The sequence below is a fragment of the Dromiciops gliroides genome, chromosome 1 (assembly GCF_019393635.1).
Source record: "Dromiciops gliroides isolate mDroGli1 chromosome 1, mDroGli1.pri, whole genome shotgun sequence".
Classification (NCBI taxonomy): Eukaryota; Metazoa; Chordata; class Mammalia; order Microbiotheria; family Microbiotheriidae; genus Dromiciops; species Dromiciops gliroides.
Window position 1 is genome coordinate 114,346,144 of NC_057861.1, and position 18,269 is coordinate 114,364,412.

Here is an 18,269-nt window from a genome sequence, read left to right on the forward strand (position 1 = left end):
TTGAATTTGAAATGCCTATGTTACATCCAAATGGAGAAGTCAAGTAAACAGCTGAAGATGCAACATTGATGCTCAGGAGAGAGATGTAGGCTGGATATATAGAACTGGGAGGCAGTTAATTAGAGATGAAAATTGAATCATGGGCTTTGGCTAGAAGCAGATGAAATCACCAAAGGAGTGAAGAGAGAAAGAGAAGAGGAGAGGGCCCAGGATAGAGCCCTGCAGCACACTCAGGAATAGGATGGATAGGAATAACAATCCTGTAAGGGTATGGTCTGGCAGATAGTCTGACAACCATGAAAGTTTAATGTCCCAAAAATCCAGGGAAGAGATGGTAACCAGAAAGAAGGGTTGGTCAATACTCTTAAGCACTGCAGGAAGGTCAAAAGTATGAAGATAGAGAAAAGTCACCTAATCAAAACTTTTCATTTTAAATACTGAAGACCAGTGAAGTCAGATATCCTGCTGAGTGGGGAAAAGGAAAAAAAAAAACCGAATTACTAATTTAATTACTAATATTAGTTACTAAGTTTTAGGAAGTTTTCTTTATGATACCATGAATTCTGAGCCCATTTTCAACCATGTAAGAAAATTATTAAAAGAGAACCCTTTTATGGTTTTTCATTTTCTAAAGATATGAAAGACTAAATATTAAAAATGTCAAACACATATGCACACACACAGCCACATCCCTCCAGCATGCACTCATCCCCAGCCTGCTTTTTCAGTGTCTTCCCTGAGGAATGAGACTTCAAAAGGAACTCAGGGCAGTGGGGCTCACAGAGGAAGGAAAGAAACCTCCCCAGATCATGATTTCAGATAGTAGCATTATTCTGATAAAAATCAAGAGGGAATAAATAAACCTCCCCTTTCTCCTAAACTTGTGCAAAGGAGTTTAGAAATAATTATCCCATGGTGTTGGGTTTGAGTGCAGGGATTAAATTGCCACGTGTACAATTTGAGGAGGCCCCTGAATTTTTAAAAAGCATTGGCTAACCACATGTGTTTAAACTTCAGAGAAGAAGGGAATTAAAGGTTGTTCTTGACACAGACCCTGTTTGTGCCTTGGCTCAAACTCACTGAATCATAGAATTGCACAATCCCTGACTTGGAAAGGCCCTCCGAGGCCATGTGGTCTAGAGCCCATACCTGACCCATATCTTCAGCAAATGGCCATTCAACATTTACTTAAAGACCTCCAACAACAGGGCATTCACTACTTCCCATGAACTTCAATTCTCCTTCTGTTTATTTCTAGTTGTTTGGATGTTTTCTCATCCTGGAATATCCTCTGACTCTGTGACTCCTTTATCTTATTGGTGAGTCCCTCCTATAACCTCCATTTTGAGGAAGGACCCATGCCAGCCATCTTTCACTCTTCTCTTGAGATTTCACCCCAGCCCCAATAGGGGTTGCCCAATCCTCCTACCGCCACTACCTTTAGTTTTTAGCTCTCTTTTATATGTGATCTTCCCCACTTAGAATGTAAGCTCCTTGAAGGCAGATACTATCTTTTTGCTTGCATTCATTGCTTAGCACAGTGTCTGGAACAGTCAATGCTTAATAAACATTTGTTGACAAGACAAATTGGCTTCTCTTACAATTTCCACTGTCTTTCCCCAAATTCTCCCTTCTGGGGCCAAGCAGAACAAGTATGTTCCTTTTTCAACACAAGAGACCTTCAGATGCTTCAAAATAATTACAATGGACCCTCCATGACTTTTCTTCCCCAGTTTAAATATTCCCAGTTGTTTCAACTAATCTAATCATAGGATCCTAGTATTGAAGATTTAGATCTGAAAGGAACCTTACAAGCCTTTTGTCCAACCTCCTTATTTTACAGATGAGAAACTGAGGTCCACACAAGTTATAAGTGACTTGCCATAGGTCCTAAAGATAATAAATGGTAGAGACAGAATTTGAACCCAAGACCTCTGACTTCAAATACAGAATTCTTTCCATTATCACATCTTTCAGATCATCCAGAAGAGACTGTATAAGGAAGCATCAGTTTACCCACAACATCTACCTGCCTTAGTTTTTCTGGAACTAAAATTGAAGCTCATTGTACTCCCATATACCACCAACTTTTTTTTTAATACTCTCATCTTCACCTGAACATTTGCACACTGTGAATACCAACAAAGAAGGCTGCCATGTCACCTTTGCTAATAGCTCAGATTCACATGAGGCCAAGGATAGGGAAAGGACCTGTGATTTCATTGAGATAGGGAATTCCCAGGTGATAGGACTCCCTCTGCCACTACTGGTCAGCACCTGTTCTCCAACTTTTAGTCTCAGAGCATTGCCTAGAGCAGGAGGAGGTTGAGTGACTTGTCCAGGATCACACAGGTCATATGTGTAAGAAGCAAGACTTGAACCTAAGTCTTAGGTCTTCCTGATGCCAAGGCCAGTTCTCCAGCCACAACACCATATCTGTCTCTTACCTATTACTTTAAGCAAACTAAAACAAACAAAAACACCCCCAAAAGGATGATGAATAGAAAATTTTAAGGCAAGTTTAATTGCATTCCTTCTATTTTTTCTGAAGCCCCAGAAAGTAAAGCAGCCTTTCATTGTGCATCTAACAAACCAATCCCACCCACCTCCCCTTCTCCATTGCCAGCAGTCTCAAATTTGAAAATTTTCATTTGCCTTACCTAGGATGACCTCTTTCCCCTAATGTTTGCTCATACCATGTTTCTTGACTGGAACTGGATTCCCAGTTGTCTACATCTGTTGAAGTTCCTTTCCCAAGGCCCAAGTCAAGCATGAGCTCCTTTAGGAAGCCTTCTCCCTCCTCTTCAGGCAAGCTCTGACTCCTCCTCAGGTTTCTCTTATCCCTTTCCCTGATCCTCTCTTTGCATTTATCTCACCCTCCCTTAATTCAGTTATTTTTGTACATGGTTTCCCCCTTATATGAATGGGATCATAGAATCATAGGTCTTAAGCCAGAAAGGACCTCAAAAGTCATATAATCCATTCCCTCTTATTTTCAGATGAGTCAGCTGAGATCCAGTGATGTTAAATTATTTCTCCAAGTTCACACAGGTAGTGAATAATAGTACTGGACCCTGCTGCTTCTATGTTGTAAGCAGTTTGAAAGTAGGGATTATATCATATGTGTGTTTATATCCAAAGTGTCTAGAAATGTCTTGCACATAGTAGGTACTTAATACATGTTTATGGAATTCAATTTAGTTGTTTAATGTAGAATTCAATTCATAGCAAGCTGTCAGATAACAATTCAGTCACCTTTTTCATCTTAATAAGTAAATACGGTAGAAAAACTTTTTAAATACAAAAGCTATAAAATGACTAAAAAATCAAATTCTTTTTTGTGTTCAGTATGGGAAGAATAACTAGCAAATTCTAACATGATGATTTTGTTTAGCTTAATATTCTTATAGCTACTTATTTTTTTTAATTTTAAATTTTTTTTAAGTGAGGCAATTGGGGTTAAGTGACTTGCCCAGGGTCACACAGCTAGTAAGTGTTTAGTGTCTGAGGCTGGATTTGAACTCAGGTACTCCTGACTCCAGGGCTGGTTCTCTATCCACTGCGCCACCTAGCTGCCCCATAGCTACTTATTTTTAAGTAGGGGCTTCTGCCTTGATTAGGACTATTGCCCATGGACATGTGCTAGCATTTTGCTAACTTTTAAACATCTTACTTTGAAGAGTTGGGATCAACAAATAGGGGTTGACATCAATGATGTCCTGGATGCAGGTAATTTCCCAGCACTGAAGGGTACTTATTAGAACAGAACACTGTTGGAACATGCAGATGTTGGATAGCATAACTGAATATTTGAATACCTCATGTGGAAGAGGGATTAGATTTGTTCTGGTTGGCCTGTAAGGGCAGAAGGAGGATTAAAGAATGGAAGCTGAAGAGAGGTAGATTTGGGCTAAATATGAAGAAAAAGCTTCTTAATCATTACAGCTGCTCATAAATGGAACAGGCTGTCTCAGCAATGAATGGAGGTCCTCATCACTTGAAATCTTCAAACAGATTTGACAACTGCTTATTACTGATGTAATAGAAGGGATTAATACTTCAGAATGGTCTTGGAAAATATTACCTGTGAGGTCCCCATAGAAATTTTCGACTTCCTTTTTTTTTTGTGATGCAATTGGGGTTAAGTGACTAGCCCAGGATCACACAGCTAGTGTCAAGTGTCTGACCTCGGATTTGAACTCAGGTCCTCCTGAATACAGGGCCAGTGCTCTATCCACTGCTCCACCTAGCTGCCCCAATTTTCTGCTTCTTTACAAAATTGGTGCAGGGTGATCTTAAATGGGGGGATTACAAGAAGTGAGGGCTGAGGAAATCCCAAGGAGTAGGGGCTGAGGAAATACTCTAAGGACATCTTGTACATTACACACATTAAAACCAAATGCAGACTTCTGAGAAACAAATGTCAGCAGTCCTGCCTGACATGTGTCTATAGGAAATATCTGTTCTATAGATAGAGTCACTATATCAAATTATTATTTCCTGTCCCAGTTGCTGCACTGAGCTCTGTTCTTATATATCCAACTGCCTCTGTCTCATGGACTTCTCAGCAATATCACAAGCTCAACATGTTCAAAACTAAAACTATCTTTTTCTTCCCTAAATCTGCTCCTCCCTATAACTTCCCCACCTCTCTGCTTGAAGGTACCACCATCCTTCCATTCACCCAGGCTCAAAATGTCAGGGTTGTCTTGGCCTATTTCCTTTCCTTTATTCCCTACATTAAATCCATTTTCAAGTCCTTTCAGTTCCATATCTCTGGGACTCATCCCCTTACCAGCACTCACAACATCACCATCACTTATTATATCATCTCTCAAGCCCTCATCACTGCTTGTCTAGACCAAAGTTTCTTAAACTGTGTGTCACAACCCACATAACTGAATGGAGGAGGGTTGCAAAAAATTTGCCAACAGTTAAAGGTTATGTATACCTATTTTATATATCTACATATCTGGGCTCATGCAAAAATTTCTTGAGTGAAAAGGGGTCGAGAGTGGGAAAAGTTTAAGAAGCCCTGGTCTAGACTATGTCAATAGCCTCTTGACTGGTCTCTTTGTTTCTAATAGCTCCTATCTCCAATCTGTCCTTTCTTCAGCAGCCAAAATAATCTTCTGAATTTACAGATATAACTATGTTGTTTCCCTGGTCGCAAAACCTCAAATGTTACCAATTGTCTATAGGGTAAATTACAAATTCCTTAGCCTTGTACATTAGGAAATAAGTTAATAGGAAGACAGTACTAGACTGCTCTTGATGAGTTCAATTCATCAAACCCAGAAAAAATGATATGTGAATCCTGAAAGAAATGCTGATGTGATTGCTAAGCCTCTGTCAGTGACTTTTGAAAGACTGTCAAGAATGGGAAAGATGTCATAGGACTGGGAAAAGGGAAATGTTTTGATTTTCAAAAAAGGGAAAAGAGTAAATTCTGCAAACCAGTGGTATCAAATTCAAATAGAAACAAGGGCCACTAAACCATATATAAAAATCCTTGTGGGTCACATATTGATTTATTTCAAAACTAATGTTATCTATATTGTAGCAGTTCAGTCATGTCAGACATGTTTGACTCTTCAAGACCCCATTTTAGGTTTCCTTGGCAGAGATACTAAAGTGATTTGCCATTTCCTTCTCTAGCTCATTTTACAGATGAGGAAACTGAAGCAAACAGAGGTAAGTAACTTGCCCAGGGTCACACAGCTAGTAAGTGTCTGAGGCTAGATTTGAACACAAGAGGATGAGTCTTACTGACTCCAGGCTTACCATACCACCAAACAGCCCCAATGTTATTTATATCTTATTGCACTTTTATTTATTTTGCCATTTCCTAATTACATTTTTTTTTGCAGGGCAATGAGGGTTAAGTGACTTGCCTAGGGTCACACAGCTAGTAAGTGTTGAATGTCTGAGGCCAGACTTGAACTCAGGTTCTCCTGAATTCAGGGCCAATGCTTTATCCACTGCACCACCTACCTGCCCCCTTCCTAATTACATTTTAATCTGGTTTGGGCCACACTCTAGAGTGTTGTGGGATACCATGTGTTTGACACCTATGTTGTGAGCCAAACATCAGTGAACTTAACTGACTCCTGGTAAACTCGTAGAATGTATTATTAAGGGATAGTTAGCAAACACTTAGAAAAGGAAGACCAATATGGCTTCATCATGAACAGGTCAAGACAGATTAACCTAATTTTCTTGATTGACAAGATGGTTAGCTTGGTAGAATGCAGTAGATGTAGTATTCCTAGATTTTACCAAGGCATTTGACAAAGTCCTTCATGCTATCTTATAGGTAAGATGGAGAGTTAGGGTTACACTTCAGTACAGTAAAGAGGATTTGGAATTGATTGGATGTCTGGGCACAAAGAGTAGTCATCACTGGATCATTGTGGTAGGAGGTCTCTAGTGGAATGTTTTCAGTATTTTGTAGAGGGGATTTAAGTTACAGAAGGAGCCTTTTATGTGACATTACAGATGCTCAATAATACCTACCTAGGGTAGTACAAAATTTTTCTAAAAGATTTTTCTACACCCATTCTCTTCCTTCTCTAGTTTTTCCTTCATGTTGCTACCAGATTCACTTTCCCAATGGATAGATCAAGTTATAGCTACTCCTCCACTGAATAACCTTTAATGGCTGTCTATTGCTTATTGAATAAAGTTCAAACTCCTTTGCCTGGCATTCTAAGAGTCTGTAACCTGGTACTACTTAGGTTTTCACCTATTGGATATTAGTCTCTTCCACAAAATCCATATTCCATTCAAACTAAACAATACTGGTCCCACCCCACCTTTCCAATATTCTATCTCCATGATGTTGCTCAAGCTTTCCATATGCTCCCATTGTTTTATTTCATATTTTCAATATGGAAGTGTTGACTCTACCTTGTTTCTCTGTATGCCCTTCTGTACTTCTTTCTGTTCTCACCTGCTGAACTTCTATCCATCCTCTAAAGACCAAATCAAATGTTATTTCCTTAGTGAAGTCTTTCCCTCATCCTGGTTGTCACCTTGTTTTTAATATCTTTAACAAATTTATCAGGCAGCTAGGTGGCCCAGTGGATAAACCACTGGCCCTGGATTCAAAAGGACCTGAGTTCAAATCCAGCCTCAGACACTTGGCACTTACCAGCTGGTTGACCCTGGGCAAATTACTTAATCCTCATTGCCCCACAAAAAAAAAGAAAAAAGAAAGAGAAATGTATCATGTAATATTTTACATTATCTGGTTTTATATCTTATATCCCTATAAGGCTGTAAGCTACATGGAGGTAAGAGCTATATATTATTTAAGCAGTGTATCTCTTCTAGTATGGGCAGCTAGGGTGGTGCAGTCTATAGAGCATCAGCCTGTAATCAGTAGGACCTGAGTTGAAATCTAGACTCTGACACATACTGGCTGTGTGACCCTGGGCAAGTCACTTAACCCTGTTTGCCTCAGCTCCTCTGTAAAATGAGCTAGAGAAGGAAATGGGAAATGGCAAACCACTCTAGTATCTTTGCCAAGAAAAACCCAAATGGGCCCATGAAGAGTCAGACATAACTAAATCAACATAATAACCACATCTCTTCCAGTGCTGGGCACAGTGCTTTGCACATAATGGCACTTAATATATGCTTCTTGAATTTTTAAAGTTGGTAGAGAGACTATACATACCATTCCATGAAACTGAAGAATATTTAAGTTTCTTGGTAGTCTGAACTTTTGGCCTCTTTTATTTCTTAATTCTGAACCATATTTTCTACTAATCCCTACTGTGCTCACTTTTCTTTGAATTCTCCAAGTATCAAGATATATATTGATTTTATTTGGAGGAGCCTGAAAAATTCTTCATTCTCTGTAATATTGTTCTATAAGTTGTGATTATCTTCATGGTGGTCTTTTTTCTTATGCTCATCACAACTACTGCAAAGTGGGAGGACCAAACAGCCTCCCCAAATGAATGAAGAAAAGATAAGGCATTTATTAAGTGCCTACTATGTGCCAGGCACTGTGCTGGGTGATGGGAATACAGATACAAGCAAGTAAAACAGTCCCTGCCCACAAGGAACTTACATTCTATTGGAGGAAGATAAAAATTGGAGAATGGAGATGGAGAATAGAGATGGAGAGGGGGAATGGCCAATAAGTGATATAAAAACCTGAAGGAATAAGACAAAAGCTCACCAATGGAGCCTACAAGGGTGGGTGTGTGCGTGCATGCACACACCCATGCATGTGTTATGAGTTCAGGTTCTGGTGGGAGGGAGATGAAGAAGAGAGTTATAGTGTAGGCATCATAGGTGGGAAATGCTTCTCTTTCCTTTGAGCATATAATGAAACCACTTCTGCCAATTCTTTTATTTGCCCCTCTGAGGAGAATGTTATGGTGTTATCCTTTCATTTAGATGCAATTTCTTATATCTTCTAGTTTCACTTGCAGTGAGAATGACACTATGTATATAATTCCATTCCTACAGTGATAAGTTTTTCAACTCATTTGTCATTGGAAAAACATGTTGCATAAGCAATGTTGAGTTAAATTAATGTTCATAAAAAATCTAAAAAGTGTGAGATGATTGTTAGCATCTTTTCTACCAGTGCTCTGCTGATGAGTCTCTTCATACTTAGCTAAGCTGGTCCTTGGGCATCAGACACAATTCATCACTCAGACTGTGCCTGAAGCCTTTCCCAACTTGATGGGGCTGGCCAAAGTTTGTGTTCTACTGGCCCTGAAGATCTTAGGATTCAAGATCCCAGGGTCAAATAGACATACCTTTGTTTCAAAGCATATATTCTATCCAAAGAAACAGGTATCGGGGAGGAAAAGGATAATTCCTCACTTTCAGAGAGAAATTCACATGATTATGTCCATGCCCAATAGAGAGTAGGTTGAGAGTCATCAAGGGTAGAATAATGACCATTGGAAATCTCCAATGAAAGAACAATTTCTTGATACTGTTCTACTTAGCCAGACTCCATAAGAAATCTTCAATCTTCAAAAATCTCACAACTGTCTTTACTGTTGTGAAAATTAAAATCCAAATAATCAGTGATTATATTTCTCATTGGTCTATTATGGCTCCAAAACTTTAACTCTTATTGAAAGAAAACATTTTTACCCTCCTCTAGGATCCTAACATTTACAAAAAATTTCCTGTCAATATGATGGTTTTCAAAGAGAAAGGATTTCAAAATATGGTGTAAAATGATCCAGCAACAAATCCTACAAGTCAGAGTGGGGGATTCTTCATCAGCACCAGTCTTTATAGTTAACAAGTAAACTAGGCAGTGCCCGGGGCCCACAAGCACCGGTGGGGTCGCAGCAGCTCAACTGACTCCTGGCAGGCGGCCGCAATTTCGGGACATGAAAGAATTGTAAGACTTCTTAAATGACCATCAAATACAATGAATGAGGTGAAAGAATTACTCAGGAACATCGAACAGACTTACAAACTTTTCCAACAACAGCAGTTCACTTTTATTGCCGCCTTGGAGCACTGCCGGGAGAATGCTCACGACAAGATTAGACCCATCTCGAGCATTGGTCAGGTGCAGAACTACATGGACCACTATTGCAACAACAGCACTGATAATCGGATCCTTCACATGTTCCTGAAACTCTGCACTGAGCTGAGCAAGCTCTGCCAACAATTCGAGTCCCTGCACCCTGGCACCCCAGCCACCAACAATATCTTGGAGAAATGCAAAATCCTTGTCAGCCAAAGCAACGACCTGAGCAGCCTGAGGGCAAGATACCCACATGATGTGGTCAACCACTTGAGCTGCGATGAGGCAAGGAATCACTATGGAGGAGTTGTGAGTCTTATACCTATAACACTGGACTTAATGAAAGAATGGATTGCCCACTTTGAGAAATTACCGCGCAAAGCAATTCAGCACGGGGCGACTTAGCTTCTGTACTCTTGCTTCCTTGGGGGAGACACTCAAGAATTAAAGTGCTCCACCAGCTATCTATGTGGCTTGGTTTATTGGGATTTTCCCCTTACTGTACCCTCGATTTATCCTAAAACATCCAAGGACATCAAGCTGTCATCAGACAAGCAGAAATGATTAAACTATGCCTTTTCAGTGTAAAAAAAAAAAAGTAAACTAAGTGAATAATGCTTTGGAATTGTCATTTTCAGGACCTCGGGGCTGATGTAAAAATCTGCATAATCTTAGGAACCTGGTCCAAGCCTTTCTAAAAATTTGATTTGATTTGATTTTCATTTCTGAATTCTCTTCCTCTCCTCTTTTTCTCTCCCACCCAGTAAGAAAGCAAGAAAACAAAATCCATTATAAATATGTATAATCATGCAAAACAAATCCCCATATTAAGTCATGTCAAAAGAAAAATAAAGAAAAAGAAGTAAAGAGAAGAAAATATGCTGCAATTTTCACTCTGAGTCCCTCAGTTCTTTCTCTGGCAGTGGATAGCATGTTTCATTACATGTCCTTTGGAACTGTGGTTGGTTATTGTGTTGATCAGAGTAACTCTTTCTAGGTTGATTATCTTTATATTACTTTTACTGTAGGAATTGTTCTCTTGCTCGCTTTATATTGCATCAGTTCATGCAAGTGTTCCCAAGTTTTCTGAAAATATCTACTCCATCATTTCTTACAGCATGATAGCATTCCATCACATTCATATGGCATAACATGTACAAGAAAATAAAAGCATTAGTCTTAAGTTTGGAAGGACTGACTGGGTTTAAATTCTGGTCACAGAACCTATTAGCTATCTGATCCTGGTTAAGTCACTCAACCTGAGCCCTTGCTTTTCCATCTGTAAAATGGGAATAATGATATTTATACTTCCTGCCTCACCAGCTTGCTGAGTAAAGTCCTTTAGAAATAGGAATTTTTGCAATTATCATAATTACAACCAGCTTGGCTGGTCATGGGCATGTGTTTTACTGGAAAGTTATAAAACTCATCTAAACTCAATAGAGAGAAAAATCAATTATTTTACCCACTAGCATTGCAAATTAAATATTACATTTCTAAGAGGGTGGAGGAGGGAGGATTAGGGGAGGGAAGGGAAGGAAAAGAGAGGAGAAGGAAGGCAAGGGGAGAATAGGAGAGAAGAAGAGAGTGAAGTAAGGAAAAGAGATGAGAAGAGGAGAGGAGGAGAGAGAAGCGGAGAGTGGAAAAGACAGAAGATAAGGAGAAATATGTCCAAGGGTATTATCATGAAGAGGGAATTTATGTTTGACTAATATTTTTAAAATGCCACTATGGTAATAATTCAATATTTAATATGGGAATGAAATCCAGACATTTGACTTCAGTCCAACCTTTAAAGTACATTTCAATCCTGCCTCATATCTGATAGAATGGAACACATGAATATACTCTTTGTTTATGTTACACCCACATGATAAGGAAATGTGTTGCAGGCTCCCTTTTACAATTAATCTCACCACAATACATTTAACATGTTATTACAATACCATGAATATTTACCACAACATCTATCTTTTATTTCACAATTAGATTCTACTGTATTTGATGTTGACTATGCCTACTTGACATATTAGGTTTTGAGTATTGTAATGAAATATGAGAGGGCTCCATCTTCAAAAAGCTTACATTCATATTGGTAAAGATCTAAGCTCACTCTATTTAATATAGGACAATATTATACTATTTCAGATCCAGTTAACTATAGGAAGAAACCATGAAACCCTCTCAAAGTTGGCTTCCTTTCAATTTTACATAGCAAACATTACTTTAGAAATGTGTGGTCTTAAACAAGGAAAGATTTTTTTTTTTAAGTTTAAGTCTGGAAAGCTTAGAGCTTCCTACATAGTTAATGGATATAAATATTATTGAACCTCATCTAAGTGTGAGGACAGATTTGTCAGGACTTCCTACACCTCTTTTACTTCATGGCCTTTCCTAATCCTGAGATACATCTGGTACATAGGGTATTTAATGGAGAAGAAATGGGAAAGCAGAGAGACTACATATGGTCCAGGGGTCCATCAAGAACTGGGCAATTTCGGAATCACCTAGTGACAGCCCCAAGCCATGAACAGGAGGGCAAAGAAGTGGAAGGAGGGAGGGAGGTGGTAGAGAGATTTATTGTGGAAAAGGATGGAGTAGACAGAAGTTATGGTCAGTTAGTTGTAATGGCTCAAAAGATGAACTGGATCTCCAAACCCATATTAAATGTGGACTTCATTGCTTCTTTCTTTCAAATGTGGATCTTGCACTGTGGTCTGCTGGCTTCCCAGAAAGAGTATGAAATGTGTTCATTGAATTAGTCCAGCTTTTGCTGGATTTGATTTTACCAAAAATGGGGCTGGCCTGAGCCATGTCCTGTTTATGGCTCCAAGCCTGGGGGAGAATGTGAGCTGCCCAAAAAGTCACAGATTCCCCTTGCTAAAAGCCAGAATAAACTAGAGACATGAAGAAAACATATTCTTTGTTGAAGGAGAATTTTTTAAAAAAATGATCTCTCCTCTTTCTTGGATTAATTAGGAGACATTAAAACTGGTTGTTAAAAAAAAAAGCTGCTTGCTTTTGATTTGTATTCTAGTAACCATGATGGTGCTAGGTGGATGGTATGCAGGAGAGAAGCTAGAGAGAGGAGTGGAAGGATCATTGATTTGGAGCCATGACGGTCCTTCTGGTTCTACCTTTACCTTTATTTTATTTTTTTTTTAGTGAGGCCATTGTGGTTAAGTGACTTGTCCAGGGTCACACAGCTAGTAAGTGTTAAGTGTCTGAGGCCGGATTTGAACTCAGGTACTCCTGACTCCAGGGCCAGTGCTCTATCCACTGCGCCACCTAGCTGCCCCTACCTTCATTTTACAGAGGAAGAGACAGGGGTACAGAGAAATGAAGTGATTTACTCAAGGTCACACAGGTAAGAAGAAGCAGAGGGAGGATGGAACACAGCTTCTCAAAATCTAAACACATTGCTCTTTCCACCTCACCACCTATTGGTCATAACTGTCCTGGAGAGCTATATTTGAGATCTGGTTCCAATCCACACCCACGACTCTTGTTATGTGACCTTGTAGCAGTCATTTAACCCCTCAATCTTGGTTTCCTCATGTATAAAGTGGGAAAAATAATATCTATATCTTTCAGAGTTATTGTGAGTCTTTAAAAAATTATTTAGTCTTATTTTACAGATGGGAAATGACTTTGAAGTCAGACTAGTAGGCAGGTACAGAGCTGAGACCAAAAGAACCCATTGTTTTCGTTTTGTTTTTGGGTGGGGCAATGAGGGTTAAGTGACTTGCCCAGGATCACACAGTTAGTAAGTGTTGAGTGTCTGAGTCTGGATTTGAACTCAGGTCCTCCTGAATCCAGGGGCAGTGTTTTGTCCACTGTGCCACCTAGCTATCACCCCTATTGTGAGTCTTAAATTAGATAATACATGTAAAGAGCTTTGCAATCCCCTAAAGCATTTTATAAATGTCAGCTACACTCAGGTTTTGGTGACAGGAAGACAAAATGTAGCTTGGAATTAGTTCTCATTACAATGCATTTTTTTTTTTCGGTGAGGCAATTGGGGTTAAGTGATTTGCTTAAGGTCACACAGCTAGTAATTGTTAAGTGTCTGAGGTTGGATTTGAACTCAGGTCCTCCTGAATCCAGCTGCCCCTACAATGCATTTTTGTTTTTGTTTTTGTGGGGCAATGAGGGTTAAGTGACTTGCCCAGGGTCATACAGCTAGTAAGTGTCAAATGTCTGAGGCCCAGATTTGAACTCAGGTCCTCCTGAATCCCAGGCTGGTACTTTATCCACTGTGCCACCTAGCTGCCCCTACAATGCATTTTTAAAAGCCTTCTCTCTTCTAATTCTTTCTGACTATGAGTGTGTATGGTTTGGGTACTTCTTCATTTCTCTTGAAATGCCCTCTTTCAAGTCATTGACAGAAAGAGAGAGAGAGAGAGAGAGAGAGAGAGAGAGAGAGAGAGAGAGAGAGACTGAGACTCCAAACACTCCCAAACATTTCTTTTAGCACTTTTTTGGGCAATAGCAAAGAACTAGAAACAAAATAGATGCTTGTTGATTGGGGAATGGCTAAACAAATTGTGGTATATGAATGAATGAATGAATGAATGAATGAATGAATGAATGAATGAATGAATGATTGTGGTATACGAATGCTATTCTGTAAGAAATATTGAATGTGATGAATGCAGAAAATCATGGTAAGGTTTACCATGAACTGATGCAAAGTAAAGTAAGCAACCCTCCCACACACACACACTCACACATACTATGATCACAGCCACATAAATGGAAAGAACAATCACAAAACAATTACAAAAAACATGCTTGGCCCCAAAGAAGAGAGATGAAAAGAAATCTCCCTTCCCACCTGCTTTGCAGAGAGTGTGGAATATTGCATATGATGTCAGATATTTTTGATGTTAGGATTTGCTGAATTTTCTTCTTTTCTTCTTTTCTTTTTAAATTGTTTTTGTTATATGGAATGGTTCTCAGAGGTGGGAGGAAGAGTGACCTGCAGAAATTTGGTTAGTGTAAAAACAAAAGATAGCAAGAAAAATGTATTAAGAAAAAAAAATCCCTCTTTCTCTCTGCAGGATACTTAGTGTGCCCATGATGACTCCTGACTGCCTAAGACCTTTTATTCCTTCCCTCATCATTAATCATAGCTCCCATTCATAGGGAGCTTTAGGGTTTGCAAAGTACTTTACATATGTTTTCTCATTTGATTCTAACAACTCTATGAGGTAAGTACATTATTTGCAATTTTTACATGAGAAAACTGAGGCAGAAAGAAATTAAATGACTTGCCCAGGGTCACATAGCTAGTAAGTGTCCAAGGCTAGATTTGAACTGCCTTCCCTCTTAGATTATCTCCAGTCCATCCTGTTTATATCTCATTTGCACATAGTTGTCTGCATGTTGTCTCCCCCATTAAGCTGTGATCTTCTTGAGAACAGGAACTATTTTTGTTTCTTTTGTTTTTTCTTTCTTTGTATCTCTAGCCTTTAGCACAGTGCATGACATATAGTAGGAATTTAATAAATGCTTGGGGCTGACTAGCCATCGTGTCTCCTAGTTGCTTCATCACAACTCATGTCTCCTTTATTCTTTCCCTCCTGCATTTGCTAAATGGCTAAAAAATATGATAAACCAAAATGTGTTAAAATGTTAAGAGCCAGTACCAGCTTAACTCTTCCCCTTTCCCAAACCTCAGATAATATTAGCATTTTAGTAGTTACAATTAGTTGTTAAAAGGGAATGCATAATGGAGAACCAATGGAGGAAATTACACCACTTTTGTGGCCAACTACTAATACTCCAAATAAGATTAACTTGTTACCTTTATCTATTCCCAGGCACATATGCCTTTTTTTGTTACTCTAAATCAGGAACATAATTGGCACAAGGCAAATGGGCACTGACAAAGGCAAGGAGAGGAATTTCTTCCCCAGTGGGCACTTGGTCCCTTGAAAGTCTACCTTCCTGGGAGCAGCTAGGTGGTGCAGTGGATAAATAACACTGGCCCTGGATTCAGGAGGACCTGAGTTCAAATCTGGCCTCAGACACTTGACACTTACTAGCTGTATGACCCTGGGCAAGTCACTTAACCCTCATTGCCCTGGCCCCCCCCCCCAAAAAAAAAGTAAAAAAAAAAAAAGTCTGCCTTCTTCCTCATGGCTCCATCTGTTCTTGCACCTTGACTTATGATACTCCTCTGACCTGAGCTATCTATGCAGATACAAGCACAAGCACTTGCTATTTCTCTCTGACTTAGCTTCCCCAACCCCCACCTTTATGAGATGAGGGCTACAAAACATTTATTTTGGAGTTACTTGCCCAGCAGTCAAATTGTACTCTGGGCTGCCCCTACCTCACCTTACCCCTCCTAGGTTTATATCCCAAAAGACATACCCAAGAAGAGAAAAAGACCTATTTGTACAAAAATATTTATAGCAGCTCTTTTTGGGGTGGCTAAGAATTGGAAATCAAAGAAATGCCCATCACTTGGGGAATGGCTAAACAAGCTGTGGCATATGATGGTGATGGAATATTGTGCTATAAGAAATGATAAGCAGGATGATTTCAGAGAGGCCTAGAAAGACTTGTATGAAGTGATGTATAGTCAAGTGAGAAGAACCAGGAGAACATTGTGCACAGAGACAACAATATTGTTTGATGAAGAACTGAGAATGACTTAACTATTCTCAGCAATACAATGATCCAAGACAATCCCAAAGGATTATTGATGAAACATACTATCTACGTCCAAAGAAAGAACTGATGTTGATGGAACACAGACTGAAGCATGCTATTTTCCACTTTCTTTTATTCAAGTTTTCTTATACAAAATTACTAATATGGTAATGTTTTACATAATTGTACATATATGACTTATATCTGATTGCTTGCCACCTCAGGGAGGGGAAAGAGGAGGGACAGAAGGAGGGATAAAAATTGGAACTCAAAACTATAAATAAAAATATTTATTACTTTAAATTTTTTTCTAGATATTTTTGTTACTTCATTTTTATTAGCCTGGGTTCCTGATTTCCCTTCATCCTATTCTGGCATTTGTACCCTCATAGTATGAACTTGAAGCAGCTATTTTAAAAATATATATATTTTTTTCTCCGATTACATGTAAAATAATTTAAAATCTTTTTTTAAAGTTTTTGAGTCTCAAATTCTCTCTCCTTCCCTTCCATCTTCTCTCCCTGAACAATCAGATATAGATTATATATATACAATCATGTAAAACATTTACATATTAGTCATTTTGTGGAAGAAAACTCTTACTAAAAAAAGAAAGAAAGTGAAAAATAGTATGCTATTAGTTCTTTCTCTGAGAGCAGATAGCATTTTTCATCATGAATCCTTTGAAATTAATTGTCTTAGATCACTGTACTGCTGAGAATAGCTAAGTCATTTGCTGCTGTTCATCATACAATAATGCTGTCACTGCATACAATGTTCTCCTGGTTTTACTTACTTCACTCTGTATCATTTCATGTAAGTCTATCCAGGTTTTTCTGAAATCAACTTAAGCAACTCTTTTTAGAATGTCTACAAATTATTTTATATAAAGTACTTAGAAAGTATAATCGCTTCTCTCACTTTCTAATGTTCTCTTACCCTTACCGACTTTGATTGAAGGCCCCTTCTTTCAAGGATCTTATCCAAATAATTTATCACTTAGATAAAAATCACAAATTGTACAGCTGGAAAGAACTTTAAGGAGCTCATTTAATATTTCCTCATTTATAGAAAAGGAATCTTGGGTCCAAAGGCATTAAATGACTTGCCCAAAGTCATATAGTAGAGATTTGGCCTATACACCCCAATTCCTCCCAACAGATTTTCATGGCAGTCTATATTCCTTGTAATCTCTACCAAAGCAACAAATCTGAGTGTCCTGGAATTTTTCAAAATAGGAATTGGGATGACCTTGACAGTTTAATTTCTAAATTGACTAATATAAAGGCCTGGAAAGACTTGTATGAACTGATGTATAGTGAAATGAACAGAACCAAGAGAACATTGTGTGCAAAGGCAGCAATATTGTTTGATGAAGAATTGTAAATGACTTAACTATTCACAACAATACAATGATCCAAGACAATCCCAAAGGACTATTGAAGAAACATACTATCCACCTCCAAAGAAAGAACTGATATTGATGGAACAGACTAAAGCATGCTATTTTTTTTTACTTTCTTTCATTTTTTCTTTTATTTGAGTTTTCTTGTACAAGATGATTAATATGGTAATGTTTTACATAATTGTACATATGTAACCCATATCTGATTGCTTGCCACTTCAGGGAAAGAGGAGGGGAGGGACAGAAGGAAGGACAAAAATTGAAACTCAAAACTATAAATAAAAATGTTGATTACTTAAAAAATAATAAATTGACTAATATAGGGGAAGAGAGGAATCTCAGTAATATTACTTCTTATCCTTCTTACTTTATTACAGTGCCAAAACTTTCATTCCTATAGATAAAAGGATTTTGCCACTCTCCTGGGTTCCCAACATTTATAAAATTCTCTGTTAGTGTAAGGGTTTTCCAAGGAAAAGAATATCAAATTCTGGTACAAAATAATTTAGCAACAAATCCCATAAGTCAGATTGGGGGATTCTTCACCACCACTAGTCTGTATAGTTGACAAATAAATTAAGTGAATGAAATTTGGAACTGTAATCTTCAGCACCTAAGGATTCATGGAAGAATCTAGGTGTGTTAACTACTCAGGAGCTTGGCCTAAGGCCTTTGCCAAAACATATA

At 38.5% G+C, this 18,269-nt stretch overlaps 2 protein-coding genes across 2 annotated transcripts in view; one reads left to right on the plus strand and one right to left on the minus strand.

Moving 5' to 3' along the window:
• The window catches only part of COL14A1 (collagen type XIV alpha 1 chain), a 275,177-nt gene that overhangs the window by 50,864 nt on the left and 206,044 nt on the right, over positions 1-18,269 (minus strand). The window lies entirely within an intron of this gene.
• On the plus strand, positions 9,299-10,039 carry LOC122746800 (sperm acrosome-associated protein 9). The gene has a single exon (XM_043992825.1). The coding sequence runs from the start codon at positions 9,413-9,415 to the stop codon at positions 9,917-9,919; it is 507 nt and encodes a 168-aa protein (XP_043848760.1). The 5' UTR covers positions 9,299-9,412; the 3' UTR covers positions 9,920-10,039.

Excerpts from the sequence above, each read along its gene's own strand:
- LOC122746800 (XM_043992825.1), top strand. The coding sequence starts at position 9,413 with ATGAATGAGGTGAAAGAATTACTCAGGAACATCGAACAGACTTACAAA.